The sequence below is a fragment of the Trifolium pratense genome, linkage group LG1 (assembly GCF_020283565.1).
Source record: "Trifolium pratense cultivar HEN17-A07 linkage group LG1, ARS_RC_1.1, whole genome shotgun sequence".
Classification (NCBI taxonomy): Eukaryota; Viridiplantae; Streptophyta; class Magnoliopsida; order Fabales; family Fabaceae; genus Trifolium; species Trifolium pratense.
The window spans coordinates 12,293,344-12,311,532 of NC_060059.1; the positions used below are offsets into that span (position 1 = coordinate 12,293,344).

Sequence of the window (18,189 nt, forward strand, 5' to 3'; positions counted from 1 at the left end):
ATGGTCAGTTTTGACATCAAGTGGTTTTAGCCTCCTCCCAATTATAGTTGTGAGGAATCGAATCGTGGCCCCCCTACAAAATTCAGCATCAATCATCACTGAACCAACTAACGATTGGTTAGTAACTCTTGAATTTATAGCTAGTTTTTAGTGTATAATGAGACTGATTGAGTTTATAGTTTTTAGAGCACTATTATTATCCCATGAACTCATATGGGTTCATTGAGTGGGTCTCGTTTCATTCTTTATATTATTTCATACTCCCTCCGGTTCTTTTTATAAGGAATAATTTGGAGAAAAAAATTGGTCCTTTTTATAAGAAACAATCATTAAATTTATTCTTACAATTCCATTTTTACCCTTATTAAATTGTATCAATTCCAAAGTTATGCATTAATTAGAGTGATATATTCCCTAAGGATAAATTAATACACCAAGGTTAGTTTTGGAATAGATTGTAAAATTTTATAATTTTTATTAAGAAAAATAAGATTTCTTGGTATGTGTGTTTTTTCCAAATTGTTCCTTATAATAAGAACCAGAGGGAGTACTTTTTAAATATTTAAACAACTCAACCACATTTTTCAAATATCCACGCAAGTCAACAAAAACTTTTAAATGGGTCCATTAAGTCCAACACATTTTTACACATTTAACATCTTTTTTCAATTCAATTCATTGCAATTCATTCATTGTCATTCATTTTGCCAGCGATATGCAGAAGGAAGTTGTGAATTAATGAACGTTCTTTAATGCTTATAAAAAAAAAAATGAACGTTCTTTAACTCCCAAATATTCATGTGCCTCTGACAAATAACATTGGTGGACATTGTAGGAACGATGCCACGGGCGATATTAATTTATAAATATAAAATTAGTCGTTATAATTTTAAAATGCACTATTATTAGTTCGTCAATCGTCACAATAAAGCTACATGCTACTATTAATTTTAAAAAAAGGTAGCACAGTATAATGTTTATTCTTATTTAAAATATGAAATTATTCATTTTAATGATAACAACTTTTTTTAATGACAACATTTTAATTTTAATCCTATATATTTGATGGTTTTGTTTTAGAATTTAATTGATATGTACCGACGGTGTAAAATAATTTTACACTATCAACCAATACCAACCATATTTTCCGCCACATCACCCCATTTTACCCTACTTTCTTGATATGACATGACAAAATAATGATTGTTTATTGGACGATGGTGTAAAACTATTTTACAGTGTCGGTGCATATCAATTAAACTCTTTGTTTTATATCTATATACTTGGAGTTTAAAAAAAAAATCAATAACTATATATGTGGACGGATAAAATTACAACGATAATGTCCCTGAGAGTTTAGCTCAGTTGGTATGGATATCGTACGATATGTACAGGAGTCCGAGTTCGAATTCGGAACACTCCGCTTATTCACTTGTAAGATGAATTTTTTAGTCACTAAACTACTTGACAAAAAAAATTACAACGATAAATTTATGCCGCGTAATAACGTTCTAACAATTATAAAAATTACAATGAATTTAAGATTTATATCATTTAGATTATTTATATAAAATTTTACCCAAATCTAAAATTATTTTATATATTATTGAGACACACTAAAATTAAATTTGAGGATTTATGCAATTTTTTTTATAGAAAGGATTTACTCGTGCATCTCTCTCTAGTCTCTGCTCTTCTCTGCTCTTTCCCTCTTTGAGAAAGCACATTTTGCAACTTTAGAAAGGGACAATAATCAAATCCAAGTGAACCACGCCACAACCGGTACAAAGGACAATAAGTTACTTCCGTTTCAGCATTGAAGCCTTCAGCAGTCGTCACCGGTAAGAGCTTCTAACCCCTTCCATGATGCTGAATTGTGTTGTGTGTATATATTTGGTTATTACAATTCTATTATTCTCTTCTTTCATTTCAAGATAGCCCTTTACGAGTTTGCATCATTGTCTAATTCATTTTAATATAATAATATGTGTGCTCACTAGGTGTTTGTCAAAATGCCTCAATGAGGTTCATTCTTTTATTACAAATTTCATCTTAAACATTTGCTTTATACTCTCCATTTATCTCAACTTTTGCTTAATTAATTCCAACTTTCTTATAGTTAGAATTACAATGGTGGGAGACTACTGTCCCTGTGAGCTTAGTTCAGTTGGTAGGGACATCGACATCGCATTATATATATGTAGGGGTCGGGGTTCATACCCTGGACACCCCACTTATTCACCTTATGGGTGGAATTTCTAGCCACTAGGCTACTTGACCAGAATAAAAATAAAAATTGTGGGACTACTTGGTTGAGAATCAAGATAAGATTGGCTTAGGGTGTGTCATTTTTTCGATTATTGCTGGTTTGTTTGGAACGAGATGTGGGAGGTGGTTGATAGTTGATGGTTGTCCTATTTGCATTCAATTGCAATGCCATCATATAAGTTTTATTTGGGAAGTGATGTTATTAAGGGTGTTGTGAACGACTGATATCAAGATTTTTTTTGTTTTCATTGGTGCCCGTTCTGGTTATATTTTGCTTGAATTAAGTACTGGCTATCTAAATGTCGCTGCTTTTCACAATGGTAATTATTTGCTATACAAATAATCTCAAGTTTCTGTTGTAGCCTTGTAGGCGTGTAAAGTGGTGATAGGTTGTAATGCTTTGATTGGGATCTTTGTAACGTAGCTAATTTGATTTGTAACTTTTATTGTATCTGCTGAAATAATGGATGTGGTTTAATTTGTGGCTTGTTCTTTTCAATTTTAACAAGCCAAACCAGCAAGGTTTTTTTATGAGTTGAAATCTGAATGTTATTTTTGGCTTTATATTTAGGTTCCCGACTACAAACTTATTATCATTCATGTGATTTACAATTATGCTTCTACATTCTCCAATCATCCCATAACAATAAAAACAAGCAGATCTAGTCAAAACATCAAGGATTTCTGTGATTTTTTTTTATTTGTCGCACATTTCTGCATCTACAAAGATGATCATTAATATGGTTCATTGACCTTACTACGATGTTGCTGCAGGTAACTGTTACAATGTCACTAAGGCAATTCTTAGGCTATTCTGAGGGCGATGTCATGAGGTCTGATTGCAAACCGTGTTCTAGACTAATGAGACACACAGCTGGAATATTTAGTGTTGGTGGAGCATTCGGATTTTGGGTCCTTTGCCGAATGCACTATGGTTCGTTCTACTTTTACCCTTGCTTCTTTTCTGTTCTACATTCATGTCTGTTAGTCACCTACAGACTAATGCTTTTGAAAGTTCAGTTCTAATTTATAAATGTCTTATAGTTCTTAATCTCCGAACTCTCACGCCTCTGTCAATGTGAATTATTATTACTAATACTTTGAATGTTTCCTGTTATTAATTTATTGTTAGACTGTGGTTACAACTTTTGAGCCGTTGCTTATTCCTGATCCTTGCTTTAAATTATTCAAACCGAATATTGCCACTTAACATTGCTTTCGTTTGGCTTGGGTGCATTTCGTTTTTCTATCTTAGCATTGTTTGCTGCTACTTTGAGGTGTTAGCTGCGTTAGACCTGTTACACGGCTTCTAAGAGTGAAAGACAAGCTATATTGAGCGCATTATTTTTCAGATTTGTATCTGTCTTGTTTTGTTTGTGTTGGGCTTCCTTGCTTTTGGTGTATCATAGTTATTTCTGGTCCTGGTGTTTTCTTGTGATGTTAAGCTGTTATAAAGAACAAAACTTTGTGCTCCTTGGCTGTTTGCTTAGGCGACTTGATAGTCTTGGTGTGGCTCATTGCTATTAGTCTGGGTCTGCATCTTTTGATGTTCTATGTATCAGACTTGCTAGTTTTGTATATTAGCACTTCTTGTGCTCATATCTTATTTTAATAAACTTCTTTGCTTTTCCAAAAAAAAAACATTGCTTTCATCATGTGGATGATGATCAATGCAAATACAGCACTATAATTGCTTGTAACCACAGCACTTTACCTTTTTTTTTAATATTAATAATATTTCTGACATCTTATTTTTCACAATCTCTTGGTCTTTCATTATAGTTCATAGAACTTTTGCTTTGTTGGTGATGCAGGTCCTCGAATTCAAATTCCTAGGAGTCTTCGATGGGCAGCATGTGGAGCTGTAACTGTAAGTTCAAGCACAGCTTTGCTTGTTCGTTTGTTTAGTCCTGAATGTGAGCCCCAGAATATAGCTGCTTATGACAATAAAAAGTAACACTGTTTGTAACCCCCCCCCCCCCCCCCCCCCCCCCTTCGCCCACATAAAGAAATAGGGAAATGATAAATTTTGAGGTGTTACGAGAATGGAACCATGTTGCTCTTATAACTTCATAATCTACGTGAGTTGGGTTACAAATACCTTGCATCTACAAGTTTTATGGTATAAATGAGTCGGGTTACAAATACCTTGCATCTACAAGTTTTATGTATAAATGAACCTTTTATGGCATCACAATGCAAAATTAGGCTGGTTACTTTCGTAAATTGTGGAGCTATTGCACTTGCAAAAGTATGTTTTATACTTTTTGTTTTTCAAAATGATGTTTTCTCTGCAGATTCCCCGTGTTTCTTTTATACCTCCTGAATTTCCAATTTTACTCTTGAAAAAACTTCGGTTTGTAGAAACTGAAGTTTTTTTTTCCTTGAAAACAAAATTCGGTTTCTAAAAACCGAAATTTACTCTGAATTTGCACTAGTAAAAATTTGGTTTCTGCGAACCGAATTTTTCTGCAAGAGAAAAATGGAATATTGGGGGTATAAAAGAATCACGGGGTGTCGGGAGAGAAAACATCTTTTAATACTTCCAAACTAGTTATTACCAGTAATTTACATAACAAGTTCATCAAGGTCTACTTTCTTTTAGGACACTAAAAGTCTTAATAGAACACCCCGGATAACCATACCCCCAAAAAATTCTTACCAGGATGTTTTTATGACTGCACACATAGGTTTGTATACAGCTTTTAACGCAAACATTATAAGCATTTCAAGATGATAGTTTTTCCTTGTTTATTTGGCCAACGTCAAAGCACCCCAAAGTGGCGAAGTAGTAATTCAACATAAAAATCTAATACTCCCTCCGGTCCTTTTTATAAGGAACACTTTGGGAAAAAAATTTGGTCCTTTTTATAAAAAACTTTGACCAATTTTCAAATGGTTTAAATGTTCAATTTCACTTATGCCCTTATTTATTATGAGTGAGAATTTAAAAATAAGTAAGTTAGTTGAATAAAATGTAATTAAATAAGGGTATACATGGAATAAATTTAAATTTATAAGAGTATTAAATGAAAATAACTATGTTAAATGTGTTTCCTTGGTATGTGTAATTTTTTCAAAGTGTTTCTTATAAAAAGGACCGGAGGGAGTATATGACAATGCTTGGAAAATGAAGCCACAAACAAACTTTTTCGTTTGAGTCTAAAATACATTGGCATCATCGACTTACATGCTTCCATGTAAAAGCAATAGCAATTATTCGAAGTCATGTTAAATGGTCCAATATAAATAAAAGATAGGTAGTAATTGATAGAATGCGAGACTCAATTGTATTGTATCCATTGATAGCATTGTGGCTTTCATGCTGTCAAAAAAAAAACATCGTGGTTGTCACCTAATTTATAAGAACCTGTTTGGTGGTTGAAGACAAGACAAATTATCTTGTCTTTATTTTAATCTATAGCAATAAAATATTATATCATCTTATCCTATTTTCACTGGTAAAAAATTTATGACTTAGTCATGGAACTTGTAACTAAAGAAGGCATTGTAAAGAAGACTTTTGACTCTTGTATTATTACTCTTCATGATTTCTATTTTTGTTTCTCTTAGATTATATGGTCTCATCCCCAAATTCAGCAGTAAAAGGAAACCAAACCAGTTAGAGTTAATTAATCATAGTTAGTTAGTGGAACACGACACGACATCAAATACGAGAAAAGAAAGAATAAAACATTGCAAACGGACGGATGAAGATGCAGACATGAATAAGAAAACAAACATCCTTAACTATAAAATAATACCAGTACTATAAAAATAACAAGTTGCATTATAGGCTTTTGGTTGGTTCTTCCGTCAACGTTTTGTATTCCTTCCATTCCCCTAAACTCATCACTCTGATAGTGATTTTGACTCTCATATCCTCCGATGGCCTTCCACGATCAAAATCACAAAAACGGCAACCTTTCAAAGAAACCAAAGCTCTGTATCTCTCCGATCACCGACGCTGAGATTCAATCAGAATTCTCCCACCATGACCCCAACATAGCACGCCTCAACAACGGAGCCTTCGGTTGCTGTCCATCCTCCGTCCTCGCAGCTCAACATGAATTGCAGCTCAAATTCCTCCGTCAACCCGATCACTTCTATTTCAACTACCTCAAAAAAGGAATCCTCCATTCCCGAACCATCATCAAAGAACTCGTCAACGCCCAACACCTAGATGAAATCTCCATTGTGGATAATGCCTCCACTGCCACCACAATTGTTCTTCAGCAAGCATCATGGGCTTTCCATGAAGGAAAGTTCAATAAAGGAGATGCTGTCGTCATGCTTCACTATGCTTACGGCTCCGTCAAGAAAGCTATTGAAGCGTACGTCACACGTGCTGGTGGTAGAGTCATCGAGGTTCCACTCGCTTTTCCCGTTAACTCCGAAGACGACATCATAAGAGAGTTCCGTCACGCGTTGGAAAAAGCAAAGAGCGAAGGTAGCAATACTAAAGTTAGATTGGCAGTTATCGATCACGTGACTTCTATGCCGAGCATGGTGATTCCGGTGAAAGAGTTAGTTAAGATTTGTAGAGAGGAAGGTGTTGAGCAAGTTTTCGTTGACGCGGCTCACGCGATTGGGTGCACACCGCGCGTTGATATGCAAGAGATTGGAGCTGATTTTTACGCAAGCAATATGCATAAGTGGTTTTTTTGTCCACCTTCGGTAGCATTTATCTACGCGCGTAAATCAGTTAATTCAGTTGATTTGCATCACCCTATCGTGTCACACCAGTACAGGAATGGATTAGCTATTGAAAGTTCATGGATTGGAAATAGAGACTATAGTTCTCAGTTAGTTGTTCCTGCTGTTATGGAATTTGTGAATAGATTTGAAGGTGGAATTGAAGGAATTAAAAAGAGGAACCATGATTGTGTTGTTGAGATGGGTGAGATGTTGGTGGAAGCTTGGGGGACACATCTTGGAACACCTCATCATATGAGTGCAAGTATGGTTATGGTTGGTTTGCCACCTTCTTTGAGGATTATGAATGATTGTGATGCTATTAATCTTAGGACACATTTGAGGGAGTTTTTTGGGGTTGAAGTACCTATTTATTTTAGAGATGGAGGGGAAGTTGGATGTGTAAGTGGATATGCTAGAATTTCTTATCAAGTGTATAATAAAGTTGATGATTATTACAAGTTTAGGGATGCAATTAACAAACTTGTAAGTGATGGATTCACTTGTGCTCTTCTTTCCACTTCAACTAATGGTAGTTTGCTTTACTAGCAATTACCATGTTCTTAGAAAATACAACAATTTTAATGTATTTGGCAAATACTGAGTTTTAGTTGAATAAAACACTGCTTTTGTGATTGTCTCACACTATGTGGTGCTCAGTTTGTTGAGATTTTAATTATCAAATACGAGTATTTTGCAGTAATTGTTTGGAAATTTTCAAGCTTTGAGTAGTAGCTAGCTACCGTTCTATTCTATCTACCTAATTAAAAGTTTTGCTATGTTATTAAAAAATAGAAATGATGAAAATGCCAATCTGTAAAAAAAATATTGTACTTACAAAGTTACACTAATGAGTATCATTAAGAGACTGATTAAATAAATATATATAAAAATATCGTTCGGAAAATTAGGATGACAAAACGGGTCAACTTGCCCCGTATCTAACAAAAAAAGAATATTTTATGTAGTCAAAATATGTATCTATTGAGTCTATAAAAGTTATCATTCGAAAGTTCATAGAACATCATAAAATATCTAGAATAAGCCAACAAGACAACAAAAATTAAAAGTTAATGAGATCACATTCGAAAAATATTAGAAACATGAGCTTAAAGTCATAAAACTAGAGTAATTTAATTAAAAGAGTTTTTCTATTTTAAGAGTCATACGATTCAAAAAAAGTGGTTGATGTCATATTTGGCTAAAACATCGGCAATTTGATTGCCTTTGTGAAAAGTATGGCCCGCCAAAAATACTTTCATCTTTTACGGAACTTTCGTCAAACGGACTTACTTTCGCCCTAACTTTTCGTGTTTTGTATGGAACGACTAAGAAATGTGATTACCTAGACAATTCAGGATGGCAAATGACATCAATTGCAACTTTCAAGGGAAGGTCCTAATATCTCTCATTTGTTCTTTGTAGATGAGGTGCTCTTGTTCACGAAAGTCAAGCTTATTTAGCGCTAACCTTTGGTCATGTGGAGCATTTGGGTCTCGAGGAACAATTTCAACTTTGAAGGGATACATCCAATGAAGAGTTCAATTATTGTGACAATTTTCTCTCAACTTCAGGTTGCTAAGGAGGTGTTTGGTGAGCCTTCCTTCCCTTTTGCTCAGCTTGTGCCTAGGGCCGATTGGCAGAAGGTCGACAGAGATACTATGATGAATCTAAGAAAGGCGGGTTTTAGTGATTTGGTTAGACGCCATGGCAGTCCAACGTGCTTCATGCGGAAATCCAAACTCTAAAAGGGTATTAAACTTTGTTTTTTTTTTGTTACACAGGGTATTAAACTCTGTTGGCAAGCAAGATTTAGTAATATTTTTTATTTTCCGACCTTATGCACGGTAATAATCACTTCAACCATTACACTAATTTGTTGAAGATTATTAAAAATTACTTAACAAAATAATGAATCTTCATGATTCATCACATTCATCACACTCTTCGTGAATAGAAAACTTACGTGAATATTTTAGAAAAAAAATGAAAGCAAATCATTTCGAGTCTATAATCATGGTTCTAGATCCCCATCTTTTTCACGAAATTAGTTTATTTCAGTTGATTTTTCGTTTGTTTTTTCTTATATAATCAAATAAAAAATTTACAAACCTATTTTATATTTGAGATTTAAAAACAACAGGGATTTTCAATCCAAAGCCCAACCCACTTAATTTTGAAGAAGCCCTTCTTAAAACAAACCCATCATAACAAACAAAAACACAAAAACAATAAAACTCAGCAGTTTGTAGTATCAGAAACAAAAAACAAAGTTTGAGTCACAGCAATGAACTCAACTGCCCGGAAAACAGAGGCGGAATCCGTCGTCTTCCGCCGCCACAAACAGTGACAAAGCCGTTCACTTTTCCCTTCAAAATCTCTCGAATTCGATTCCAGTGCACCACAGAATTAACGCAGCAGATTTTCACACCGCACCGTCATTCCCCAATTTGGCGCTAAAGCGGCGCAATTAGCAACCTAGGTTAGGGTTAATGATGATTTTTCAAATTAGCCATTCAAATTCATAAATTATTGAAATTTATGCTATCCATTATGATTTAATTGTCTTCTTAGTCATAGTTTTACATGTTTTAGTTATTTGGGAATTATTATAATTTTTAAATTTGGGATTTTTAAATTTGTTGATAAAAAGATGATATTTTTATGTGTTAGGTCATGGCTGATAAGAAGACAATTGCAATTTGTCAGTCAGGAGGCAAATTTGAAACTGCAAATGATGGTACTTTGTTATATAAAGGTGGTGATGCTCATGCTATGGATATTGATGATCAAATGAAATTTATAGATTTTAAGGCTGAAATAGCAGAAATGTTTAGTTTTAATGTTAGTAACATTGCTATCAAGTATTTTCTTCCTGGTAACAAGACTACTCTCATTTCAATTTCCAATGATAAGGATTTACAAAGAATGGTTAAGTTTCATCGTGATTCGAGTACTGTTGAAATCTATATCTTTGTTGAAGAGCCACTTGCACTTGAGGTCTCAACCTTGCCTGCCAGTAGGTAGTTTCTTTGTTTCTATGCTGATATATTTCTTTGGTATTTCATTGGGGCTTTCTAGTGTTTAATTTTGTTATTTCGGTGTTTTTTAGGTCGAGTAGAACAACTTTGTCTGAAACAGTGTTGCCGATTAATACCATTTTGAATCCAGATCCTGATTATGCTCTACCTGTTGCTTCTCATGATACCATTCAAATGGATACAGATATGGATATCCCTCCTTTGTTGAGTCTTTCGTCAAATGAGGAGAAGCTTGCTAAAGGGGCACAACAATGGCAGAATACTATCACTGGTGTAGGTCAAAGGTTCAACAGTGTACATGAATTTCGAGAGTCGTTGCGTAAATTTGCTATTGCTCATCAGTTTGCTTTTAAATATAAAAAGAATGATAGTCATCGAGTGACTGTTAAATGCAAAGCGGAAGGTTGTCCTTGGAGAATTCATGCGTCGAGGCTGTCAAGTACTCAGTTGATATGCATAAAAAAGATGAATTCAGAACATACATGTGAAGGGGCTGCTGGAACAACAGGGCATCAAGCAACTAGGAGTTGGGTGGCTAGTATTATCAAGGAAAAGTTGAAAGCTTTTCCAGACTACAAGCCCAAGGATATTGTCAATGACATCAAGCAGGAATATGGAATTCAACTTAACTACTTTCAGGCATGGCGTGGGAAAGAGATTGCAAAGGAGCAGCTTCAGGGTTCTTATAAAGAGGCGTATAGTCAGTTACCTTTCTTCTGTGAAAAATTAATGGAGTCTAATCCTGGAAGTCTAGCTTTGTACACTACTAAGGAAGACTCGAGCTTTGATCGTCTCTTTGTAGCATTTCATGCTTCGCTGTATGGCTTTCAACAAGGTTGTCGACCACTGATTTTCCTTGATAGCATTCCACTGAAGTCAAAATACCAAGGGGCGTTGTTAGCTGCAACAGCTGCTGATGCAGACGATGGTTTATTCCCTGTTGCTTTTGCCATTGTTGACGCTGAATCTGATGATAGTTGGCATTGGTTCTTGCTTCAACTCAAATCAGAGCTATCAACATCTGTTCCCATAACATTTGTAGCTGACAAAGAAAATGGACTGAAAAATTCGATTGCTGAGATATTTGAAGGTTCATTTCATGCGTACTGCCTGCGATACTTAACTGAGCAACTTTTTAGAGACTTGAAAGAGCAGTATTCTCATGAGGTAAAGCGACTCATGATTGAGGATTTATATGCTGCTGCTTATGCACCCAAACCAGAAGGCTTTCAGAACTGCATGGAGAACTTAAAAAGGATTTCTGTAGAAGCTTATGATTGGATAATGCAAAGTGATCCCCAGAACTGGGCAAATTCATTCTTTCAGGGTACTAGGTATAATCACATGACTTCAAACTTTGGGGAGCTGTTCTACTGTTGGGCATCAGAAGCGGATGATTTACCAATAACACAGATGGTTGATGTTATTAGGAGTAAGATTACAGAGTTGATTATTACCAGAAAGGCAGAATCCGATCCGTGGTCGACTAGGCTGAGTCCATCCATGGAAGAGAAGCTTAAAAAGGAAAGTCAAAATAGTCCTTCACTTCAAGTTATATTATCTGCCGATAGTACATACGAAGTTTGTGGTGTCACGACTGAGTTAGTCGATATTGACAGGTGGGAATGTAGTTGCAAAACCTGGCAGCTAAGTGGGGTACCATGCTGCCATGCCATTGCGGTCATTGTTGCGATAGGCCGGTCTGTTTATGATTTTTGCTCTAGATACTGTACAACTGAAAGCTACAGATTGACTTACTCCCAATGTATAAATCCGATTGTGAATATGGATGTACCGGCTGCAATAGAGCCTTTGGTAACAGTAACACCTCCTCCCACCCGACGACCACCGGGCCGACCAGCTACAAAACGATATGGGTCTCAAGACATAGTCAAGCGTGATCTACATTGCAGCCGATGCAAGGGACTAGGGCACAACAAGTCTACTTGCAAGGAGGAATTATATCTCAATAATACTTGAAAGGAGGAATTATAGTGCTGGACACAGTAAGTGTCATCTTCCTTTGAGTTTACACCCCACTCCCAATCTTTTGGATTGCAAATAGTGGTGATTAACTAATTATTATTTACCCTTTTGAATTTTATAACAGAGTTTGAACTAAGGATTGATGGCAAAGGAAGCTGTACAATAAGTTGAGCTTAATAGTACTTAGAGTTAAGAATAGTAGTACTTAGATTTATTTTTTTAATAAAGAAGAATAGCACTTGGTTTGTTATTCTCTTGCAGTTGTATTGCTAGTCTAAGTTCGATGATGTAAATTATTAACTTCATTAGTTGTTGTACTTGGAAACCATTTTGGCCTAATTTGTTTGAAATTTAACTATCCAGATTTGACATATTTGAGTGGCAAATAAAATAAGCGCAGGACCACTCTATCCTCCAATCCTATAACTATGTAAAGTAAACTCCAATTCTGTAACTATGTAAATATTGAGTTAGGAACTTTATTTCTCAAAATAAATGGATTTTTTTTTTTGTTCTTGCATGTTTTTGGAGGTACTACATATTTAAATTTAGACGAATGCATTCAGCCTGCACAAATCTGGTGAGTATTTTAGATGCATACATTGGACTGATGTTAGAGGTGGAAAAAGTAGTGTTGATGTTTGTTTGAGCTTTTCCAAATCTAAACTGTCACATTTTGTGTGAATCAAAGTTTCACTTCCTCTCCTTTTGATAACAACAAAATTATTAATTAAATAATAAACACAAATTAGAAAATTATGTTAAGATTTCGTTCATTTGGATAGATTTATATTTGAGAGACTCAAACCCTTTTCTCTTGTAGTTCTACCGCCCCACCCACCTCTTTGTTTCCACCTTCCAACATCCAAACAACAACCGCAAAGATCTAGAGATAAGAGGTGGGGGTGCGAAGTTTCCAAACCGTGTCACCTATAACCTCTTAGGCAGTGTTTTAAAAACCGGACCGGACCGGCCGGTCGAACCGGTCGGACCGTGAACCGGAGGGGTCACCGAGTTGGTTCGTTAACTGGACCGGACATGTAATCAAACCGGTGTGAACCGGACAAAACCGGAAAAACCGGACAAAACCGGTGACTCGGCGGTTTTCAAACCCGGCCGGTTTAAATGCATATTTAAAAAAAAAAAAAAAAAAGTATAACCCAAACATTTTTACGGTCAAAACATGGAGAAGAAATTAAATAGAAAATGAACAAAGGAAGTGAAGATTTAGAAGAATTTTTCAGTTTTCTAAAAAAAGAACAATATATGAAACTGAACAGATCTAGAAGAAATTAAATAGAAACAAAGAAAGTGAAGATTAAAACTGTAACATAGATTAATCTTGTAATTTTAGAGTCAAAATTCTCTTTGTTTCATGATGATTTTATTACTTCTCATAAGTATAATAATGTATGTTATGGGAACAGAAGTAGAAACAGGGAAGAGAAAAGTGAAGAAGAAAACTGATGGACCAGAAGAAGTGGTAGGCGGCTACAAGAATAATAATGATTATTAGGGTTGTATGACTTGTCTCAATTGGTGGTTTTATTTCAAGGCCATTGGGTTCTTTTTTTTAGGCCCATATATTATTTTTTAAGCACAGCCCATATACAATAATGAGAGAAGTGGGTATTGAGTTGACTTATATTACTGTTCTTTTTTATTAGAATGAGTACTATTCTAATACTCACACTTATCATTGAATTTTTTTTATAATAGAACGTGGGGATATTTAAAGTTTTAAACCATAGAGTGGGGGAAATTTAAACCATTATTAGGGAGAAACAAATTACTTAAAAACTTGCTCAACTTTCTTACACCATCTACTTTTTTATTAAAATAAATTAGAAAATAGAAATGACTTTATTCAAAACTTATTTGTATTTGTATTTTATTTTGTACTATATTATTGTAAGTATAATGACAATGTTTAAAATTTGAATTTAAATAATAAACTTGTGAAATTATGACATTTTAAAATTTTCATAACTTTTTAGAGTGTGAGTCATCCGGTTCGACTAGTTTATTAACTATATAGTTTTATTATAGATACCGGTTTATTCAACCGGTTTATCCGGTTTAGTCGTGCGGTTCGACCAGTGACCCAGTGGTTCGACCAATGAACCAATGAACCAGTACTCTTACCGGTTTGATGACCGGTCCGGTTTTTAAAACACTGCTCTTAGGGGTTGTCGAACCTCCGGTTTGTTTTTCACCTATGCCGCCGTCTCATGTTAGGTTGTGAAGGTTAGTGTTTGTGATTGATCCCTCTCATTTCGTGAAGATCTCGTGTTTTGTTTTATTCTGGTTGGATGGTTTTGATCTGTTTGTCTGCTTAGATTTGAATATACCTTGGTGGTTCTTTTAGCTAGGGATGAGCATCATGGATAAACCAAAATAACCGTCCATAACCAATCCATAACAAAATATCATAATCGGATATTAAAACCAAATATCATAACCGATTTGGTTTTCACAAAACCGGTTATGTCCATAACCAACCACTTTTATAACCGGTTTTTGGTTTTGAAAACTGATTTTTGATTTAATAACTTTTTTTTTTCAAAACCGGTTTTTTAGTGAAAATCCAGTTTTCATTTGTTTTTGGTCAAAAGAATCCAATTTTCTATTTTTCTTGTTGTGAAAAAATAAAATAAAATTGGTTGTTTATATATTTTCTATTTTTCGACAAATGTTTATATATTTTCTATATAACTAATTAATAACAAAATAAGAATCCAACACATATATACTAGAGTAAATTTGTAAGAAACCAATCACATAAGATATTCATAGTGTATCTTGAAAGTTATGTTATCAATTATCCCAACATCATATTGGTAAAATACATCATACTTAAATCAACTAAATTTGAATTGCATCATACGTAAATCAAGTAAATTTGAATTGCATAAGAAAAATAAGAATGACACTATAGTCATTGAAAAGCACACAAGTGGTGAGAAAGGCAAATCTGCCTATACATGGTCAAATTGATAAAGTAGCTGCATATACATGGTCAAATTGATAAGTAGATAGCTTTATGGCCATTGCATATACATGGTCAAATTGATAAGGAGATAGCTTTATAGCCATTGAAGAAACTTTAGTGTGTGTTTGGTTGTGCGGTGAAGAGAATTGAGTTTGTGAGAATTGAGTTTGAGAGAATTGATTTTGGTTAAAAGTGAGTTGAACAAAATTGATTTATGTTTGGATACGTTTTTGTAAAAGTAATTTTCATCAATTCCTATTATTTGGATAATTTAAATCAAAATTGTTTTTGGAGTGGCTAATTACCAAAAAGGGTTTTAAATTTAATTAACAATCGACAACAGTAAAAAACAAATTACAAATATATATAAACAAAAATCATTAAGCCCAGCCCAATTAAAAAAAATAATGGAATAATATTGTTCTCCAAAGTCTTCCATTACGTGTACTCTCTTCCATTTCTCCGTAACCTTCACCATTTTCTCCAAAACCTTCATTTACTTCTACCATTTATATTTATTTCCCGGTCTCTTATTGCTCATTTGGTTCTCTAATATCTCAATATTATTCTCTCATTGTACAATTTCTCCATCACATAATATTTGTGCAATTACAATTTACAAAGGAAAAAAAAAACCAGATCTGTGTGATTGTGGGTTTCTGAATGAAAGACTATCATCTAGCTAGGTGTGAATCTGGGTGATGTGAAGAAGAAGAATATTTATGGCTATTTTGAAGGACAACATGGGAATAAAGAGAAATTGAGCAACTGTCATCTAACATTAAAGTTTGAACTCGCGATGATCTGACGTAGAAGCTTGGATTTCCAGCTTCAATCAAACTCACGTTTTGGCCCTGAAAGCACGTCCGCAGAATCACGTTTGAGTTTATCCAAACATCATAGAAAAAGTTGAACTCGCGTTTGGAGAGAAAAACGCGTGTTTGGCGACTATAAACGCGCAACTAAACAGATACTTAGTGACCAACCAGAACAAATTTAAAGCAGATCAAAACATGGAAGATAATGATTTAGAGGACAATCCGGCAAATGATAAAGAGAGTACAATGGTGCCTACTATGTAAGCTTATGGCATTTTAGTTGCATGCAATCCAACAAATTATGTTCTTATCCCTGGCATAAAGTCTCGGTAATATAACGCGGATACAAAAAACTTTCAAGAAACTAAATGTGTAGGAAAGACATGATACCTTAAATCTTCATCAATATTGACACAAGTATTAACTCCATCAGATAAGTTTTGCGAAAACACATCTGAAAAAAATACTATTAAACAAATATTATTCATTTAACCTTCAATGCATAATTTAAATATCATTTAACCTTACCTCACTCAATTTTCTCAAGATCTTCCGTATCTTCTTGGGTAGGCAATGATGTAGGTGATCCGCCAAGCCAATCTTCTGTGCAAATAAGTGCTTCCACAATTTGAGTACTTAGGCGACTACGATACTCATCAAGCACTTGTCCTCCGGTACTGAAGGCAGATTCATATGCCACTTTAGAGACAGGTATAACTAACAAATCCCTTACAATGTTAGCTAGGATTGACAATTGACTTGAATGCACCTTCCAATAGTTCAAGATAACGAAGTTAGGACTATCTTCTTCTAACTCATCATTAAAGTACTTAAGTAATTCAGATTTGAAGCCACTTGGATTGACAATATCAATTGATTGCAAAGTTGATTGCAAAAACTGACCATAATAATAGTTGGGATTACCAATTTGTCCCACATATTTGGTTGGTTCAGACTCACCTACTCCACCACCAACACTATTATTATACTCTTATGGCTTTCAAATTCAAATCTAATTTTTTCTACAATGCATCAGCCTCAAGTTTAACAAAGTTTATTTCAATAAACCAATTTGCATACACCATTTTCTGCCTAAGGTTTAATACAAAAGAAATTAGCAACATGTTAAATTTCTCGTAACCTCCCCAATACTTATCATACTTCTCCCTCATATTTAAAGCTACATGTTGTGTATGAAATAAATTTGGATCATCAGATTCACACAACTTTCTTATCGCACAACCAATTGAAAATTCCTCTCTCAATCTAAAAAGATGAACCAGATATGCACAAAGTGGAAGCCTTAAAAATTTTCAAAAATTGTGATATCTCACGTGCTTTCTCCCATCTAATAAGGTAGGCACACCTTGCCGCTTCTCAAGCTCTTTACGATACTTACTATCGGTAGCATCAAGCTCAGCAAATGCCTTTTCAAGTTTTAAAGCAGCCTTCAACATGTCATGTGTTAAATTCCATCGGGTTCCAACATCCAATATAACGCTACCCTTGTATTCAACCTGGACAGTTTTAGCACAATCCAAAAATGCAAGTTCCCGATTAGCAGACGCCGTAACATACTAAACAACATCCCGAATTCTAGCAACAGAAGCATCAATTTCCTTTAAACCGCCTTTAATTATTAAATTCAAGACATGTGCACAACAACGTGCATGAAAGTGGTCACCATTCAAAACAAAAGTATTCCTCAATCTTAGCCTCTTTTTCAGAATATCGATCCCATGATCATTTGACGGTGCGTTGTCCACTGTCACAGTTAAAACATTGTCCAACCCCCAATCTTCCAAGCACTTTGCAACTGTATTTGCTATTACCTCTCCTGAATGGCCTAAGACATGAACAAAATTCAGAATCTTCTTGTGCAATGTCCAATTATTCACTACAAGAATCCTTCGTATTTCCTACAAAATATTTCGTGGGAATAATGCCTATTTTCGTAGGAAATGTAGCATTTCCGACGACATTTCCTACGAACAGGGTTATAGGTATAAAACTGACTATTCCGACAACATTTTTGACAAACTTCGTAGGAAACATTCCTTGAAAGTCGGGCCTCTCAGGGTATACAAATCCAATTTTCGTAGGAAATGTTCGTCATAATCTCAAGGAATTCTTGTAGTGGTTGTCTATAAAATGTGTTGTTACGCACATGTAACTCTTGTTTTGACACGATGTCCAACCACCAGTGGTCAAACACACACTTCGACAATGTTGGGAAAGAAAGCTCTTCAATTTTGTCCTTTCTTTATCCCATAAGGACAAAACATCACGTGCTACTGTATGTCAGGAGATTGGAACCCATCTTGGCTGAAAGACATTCATACAACGACGGAAAGCTTTGTGGTCCATATGCCGAAACGAAAGCCTCCAT

The 18,189-nt window shown here is 34.9% G+C and overlaps 3 protein-coding genes across 4 annotated transcripts; all 3 read left to right on the forward strand.

Annotated features, from left to right (window-relative positions):
• The first annotated feature begins 1,647 nt into the window (after positions 1-1,647).
• Positions 1,648-4,256, forward strand: LOC123885938. The gene is made up of 3 exons (XM_045935302.1): positions 1,648-1,841; positions 3,043-3,202; positions 4,083-4,256. The coding sequence occupies exons 2-3, from the start codon at positions 3,055-3,057 to the stop codon at positions 4,223-4,225; spliced, it is 291 nt and encodes a 96-aa protein (XP_045791258.1). The 5' UTR covers positions 1,648-1,841; positions 3,043-3,054; the 3' UTR covers positions 4,226-4,256.
• Positions 4,257-5,939: 1,683 nt separating this feature from the next.
• LOC123886010 (probable L-cysteine desulfhydrase, chloroplastic) lies at positions 5,940-7,666 on the forward strand. The gene has a single exon (XM_045935364.1). The coding sequence runs from the start codon at positions 6,157-6,159 to the stop codon at positions 7,510-7,512; it is 1,356 nt and encodes a 451-aa protein (XP_045791320.1). The 5' UTR covers positions 5,940-6,156; the 3' UTR covers positions 7,513-7,666.
• Positions 7,667-9,169: 1,503 nt separating this feature from the next.
• LOC123886061 lies at positions 9,170-12,510 on the forward strand. 2 transcript variants are annotated; one of them, XM_045935422.1, is made up of 4 exons: positions 9,170-9,445; positions 9,637-9,986; positions 10,076-12,010; positions 12,115-12,510. In XM_045935422.1, exons 2-3 carry the CDS (start codon positions 9,640-9,642, stop codon positions 11,982-11,984), a joined length of 2,256 nt encoding a protein of 751 aa, XP_045791378.1. In that variant the 5' UTR covers positions 9,170-9,445; positions 9,637-9,639; the 3' UTR covers positions 11,985-12,010; positions 12,115-12,510. The 2 variants fall into 2 exon arrangements, with proteins under 2 accessions (XP_045791378.1, XP_045791418.1); XM_045935462.1 differs by lacking the exon at positions 9,170-9,445 and having other exon boundaries at positions 9,850-9,982.
• Positions 12,511-18,189: the final 5,679 nt, after the last annotated feature.

Coding starts and splice junctions, on each gene's coding strand:
- LOC123886061 (XM_045935422.1), top strand. CDS start 9,640: ATGGCTGATAAGAAGACAATTGCAATTTGTCAGTCAGGAGGCAAATTT. Junction 9,987..10,075: donor TCAACCTTGCCTGCCAGTAG/GTAGTTTCTTTG, acceptor GGTGTTTTTTAG/GTCGAGTAGAACAACTTTGT.
- LOC123885938 (XM_045935302.1), top strand. CDS start 3,055: ATGTCACTAAGGCAATTCTTAGGCTATTCTGAGGGCGATGTCATGAGG. Junction 3,203..4,082: donor CCTTTGCCGAATGCACTATG/GTTCGTTCTACT, acceptor TTGGTGATGCAG/GTCCTCGAATTCAAATTCCT.
- LOC123886010 (XM_045935364.1), top strand. CDS start 6,157: ATGGCCTTCCACGATCAAAATCACAAAAACGGCAACCTTTCAAAGAAA.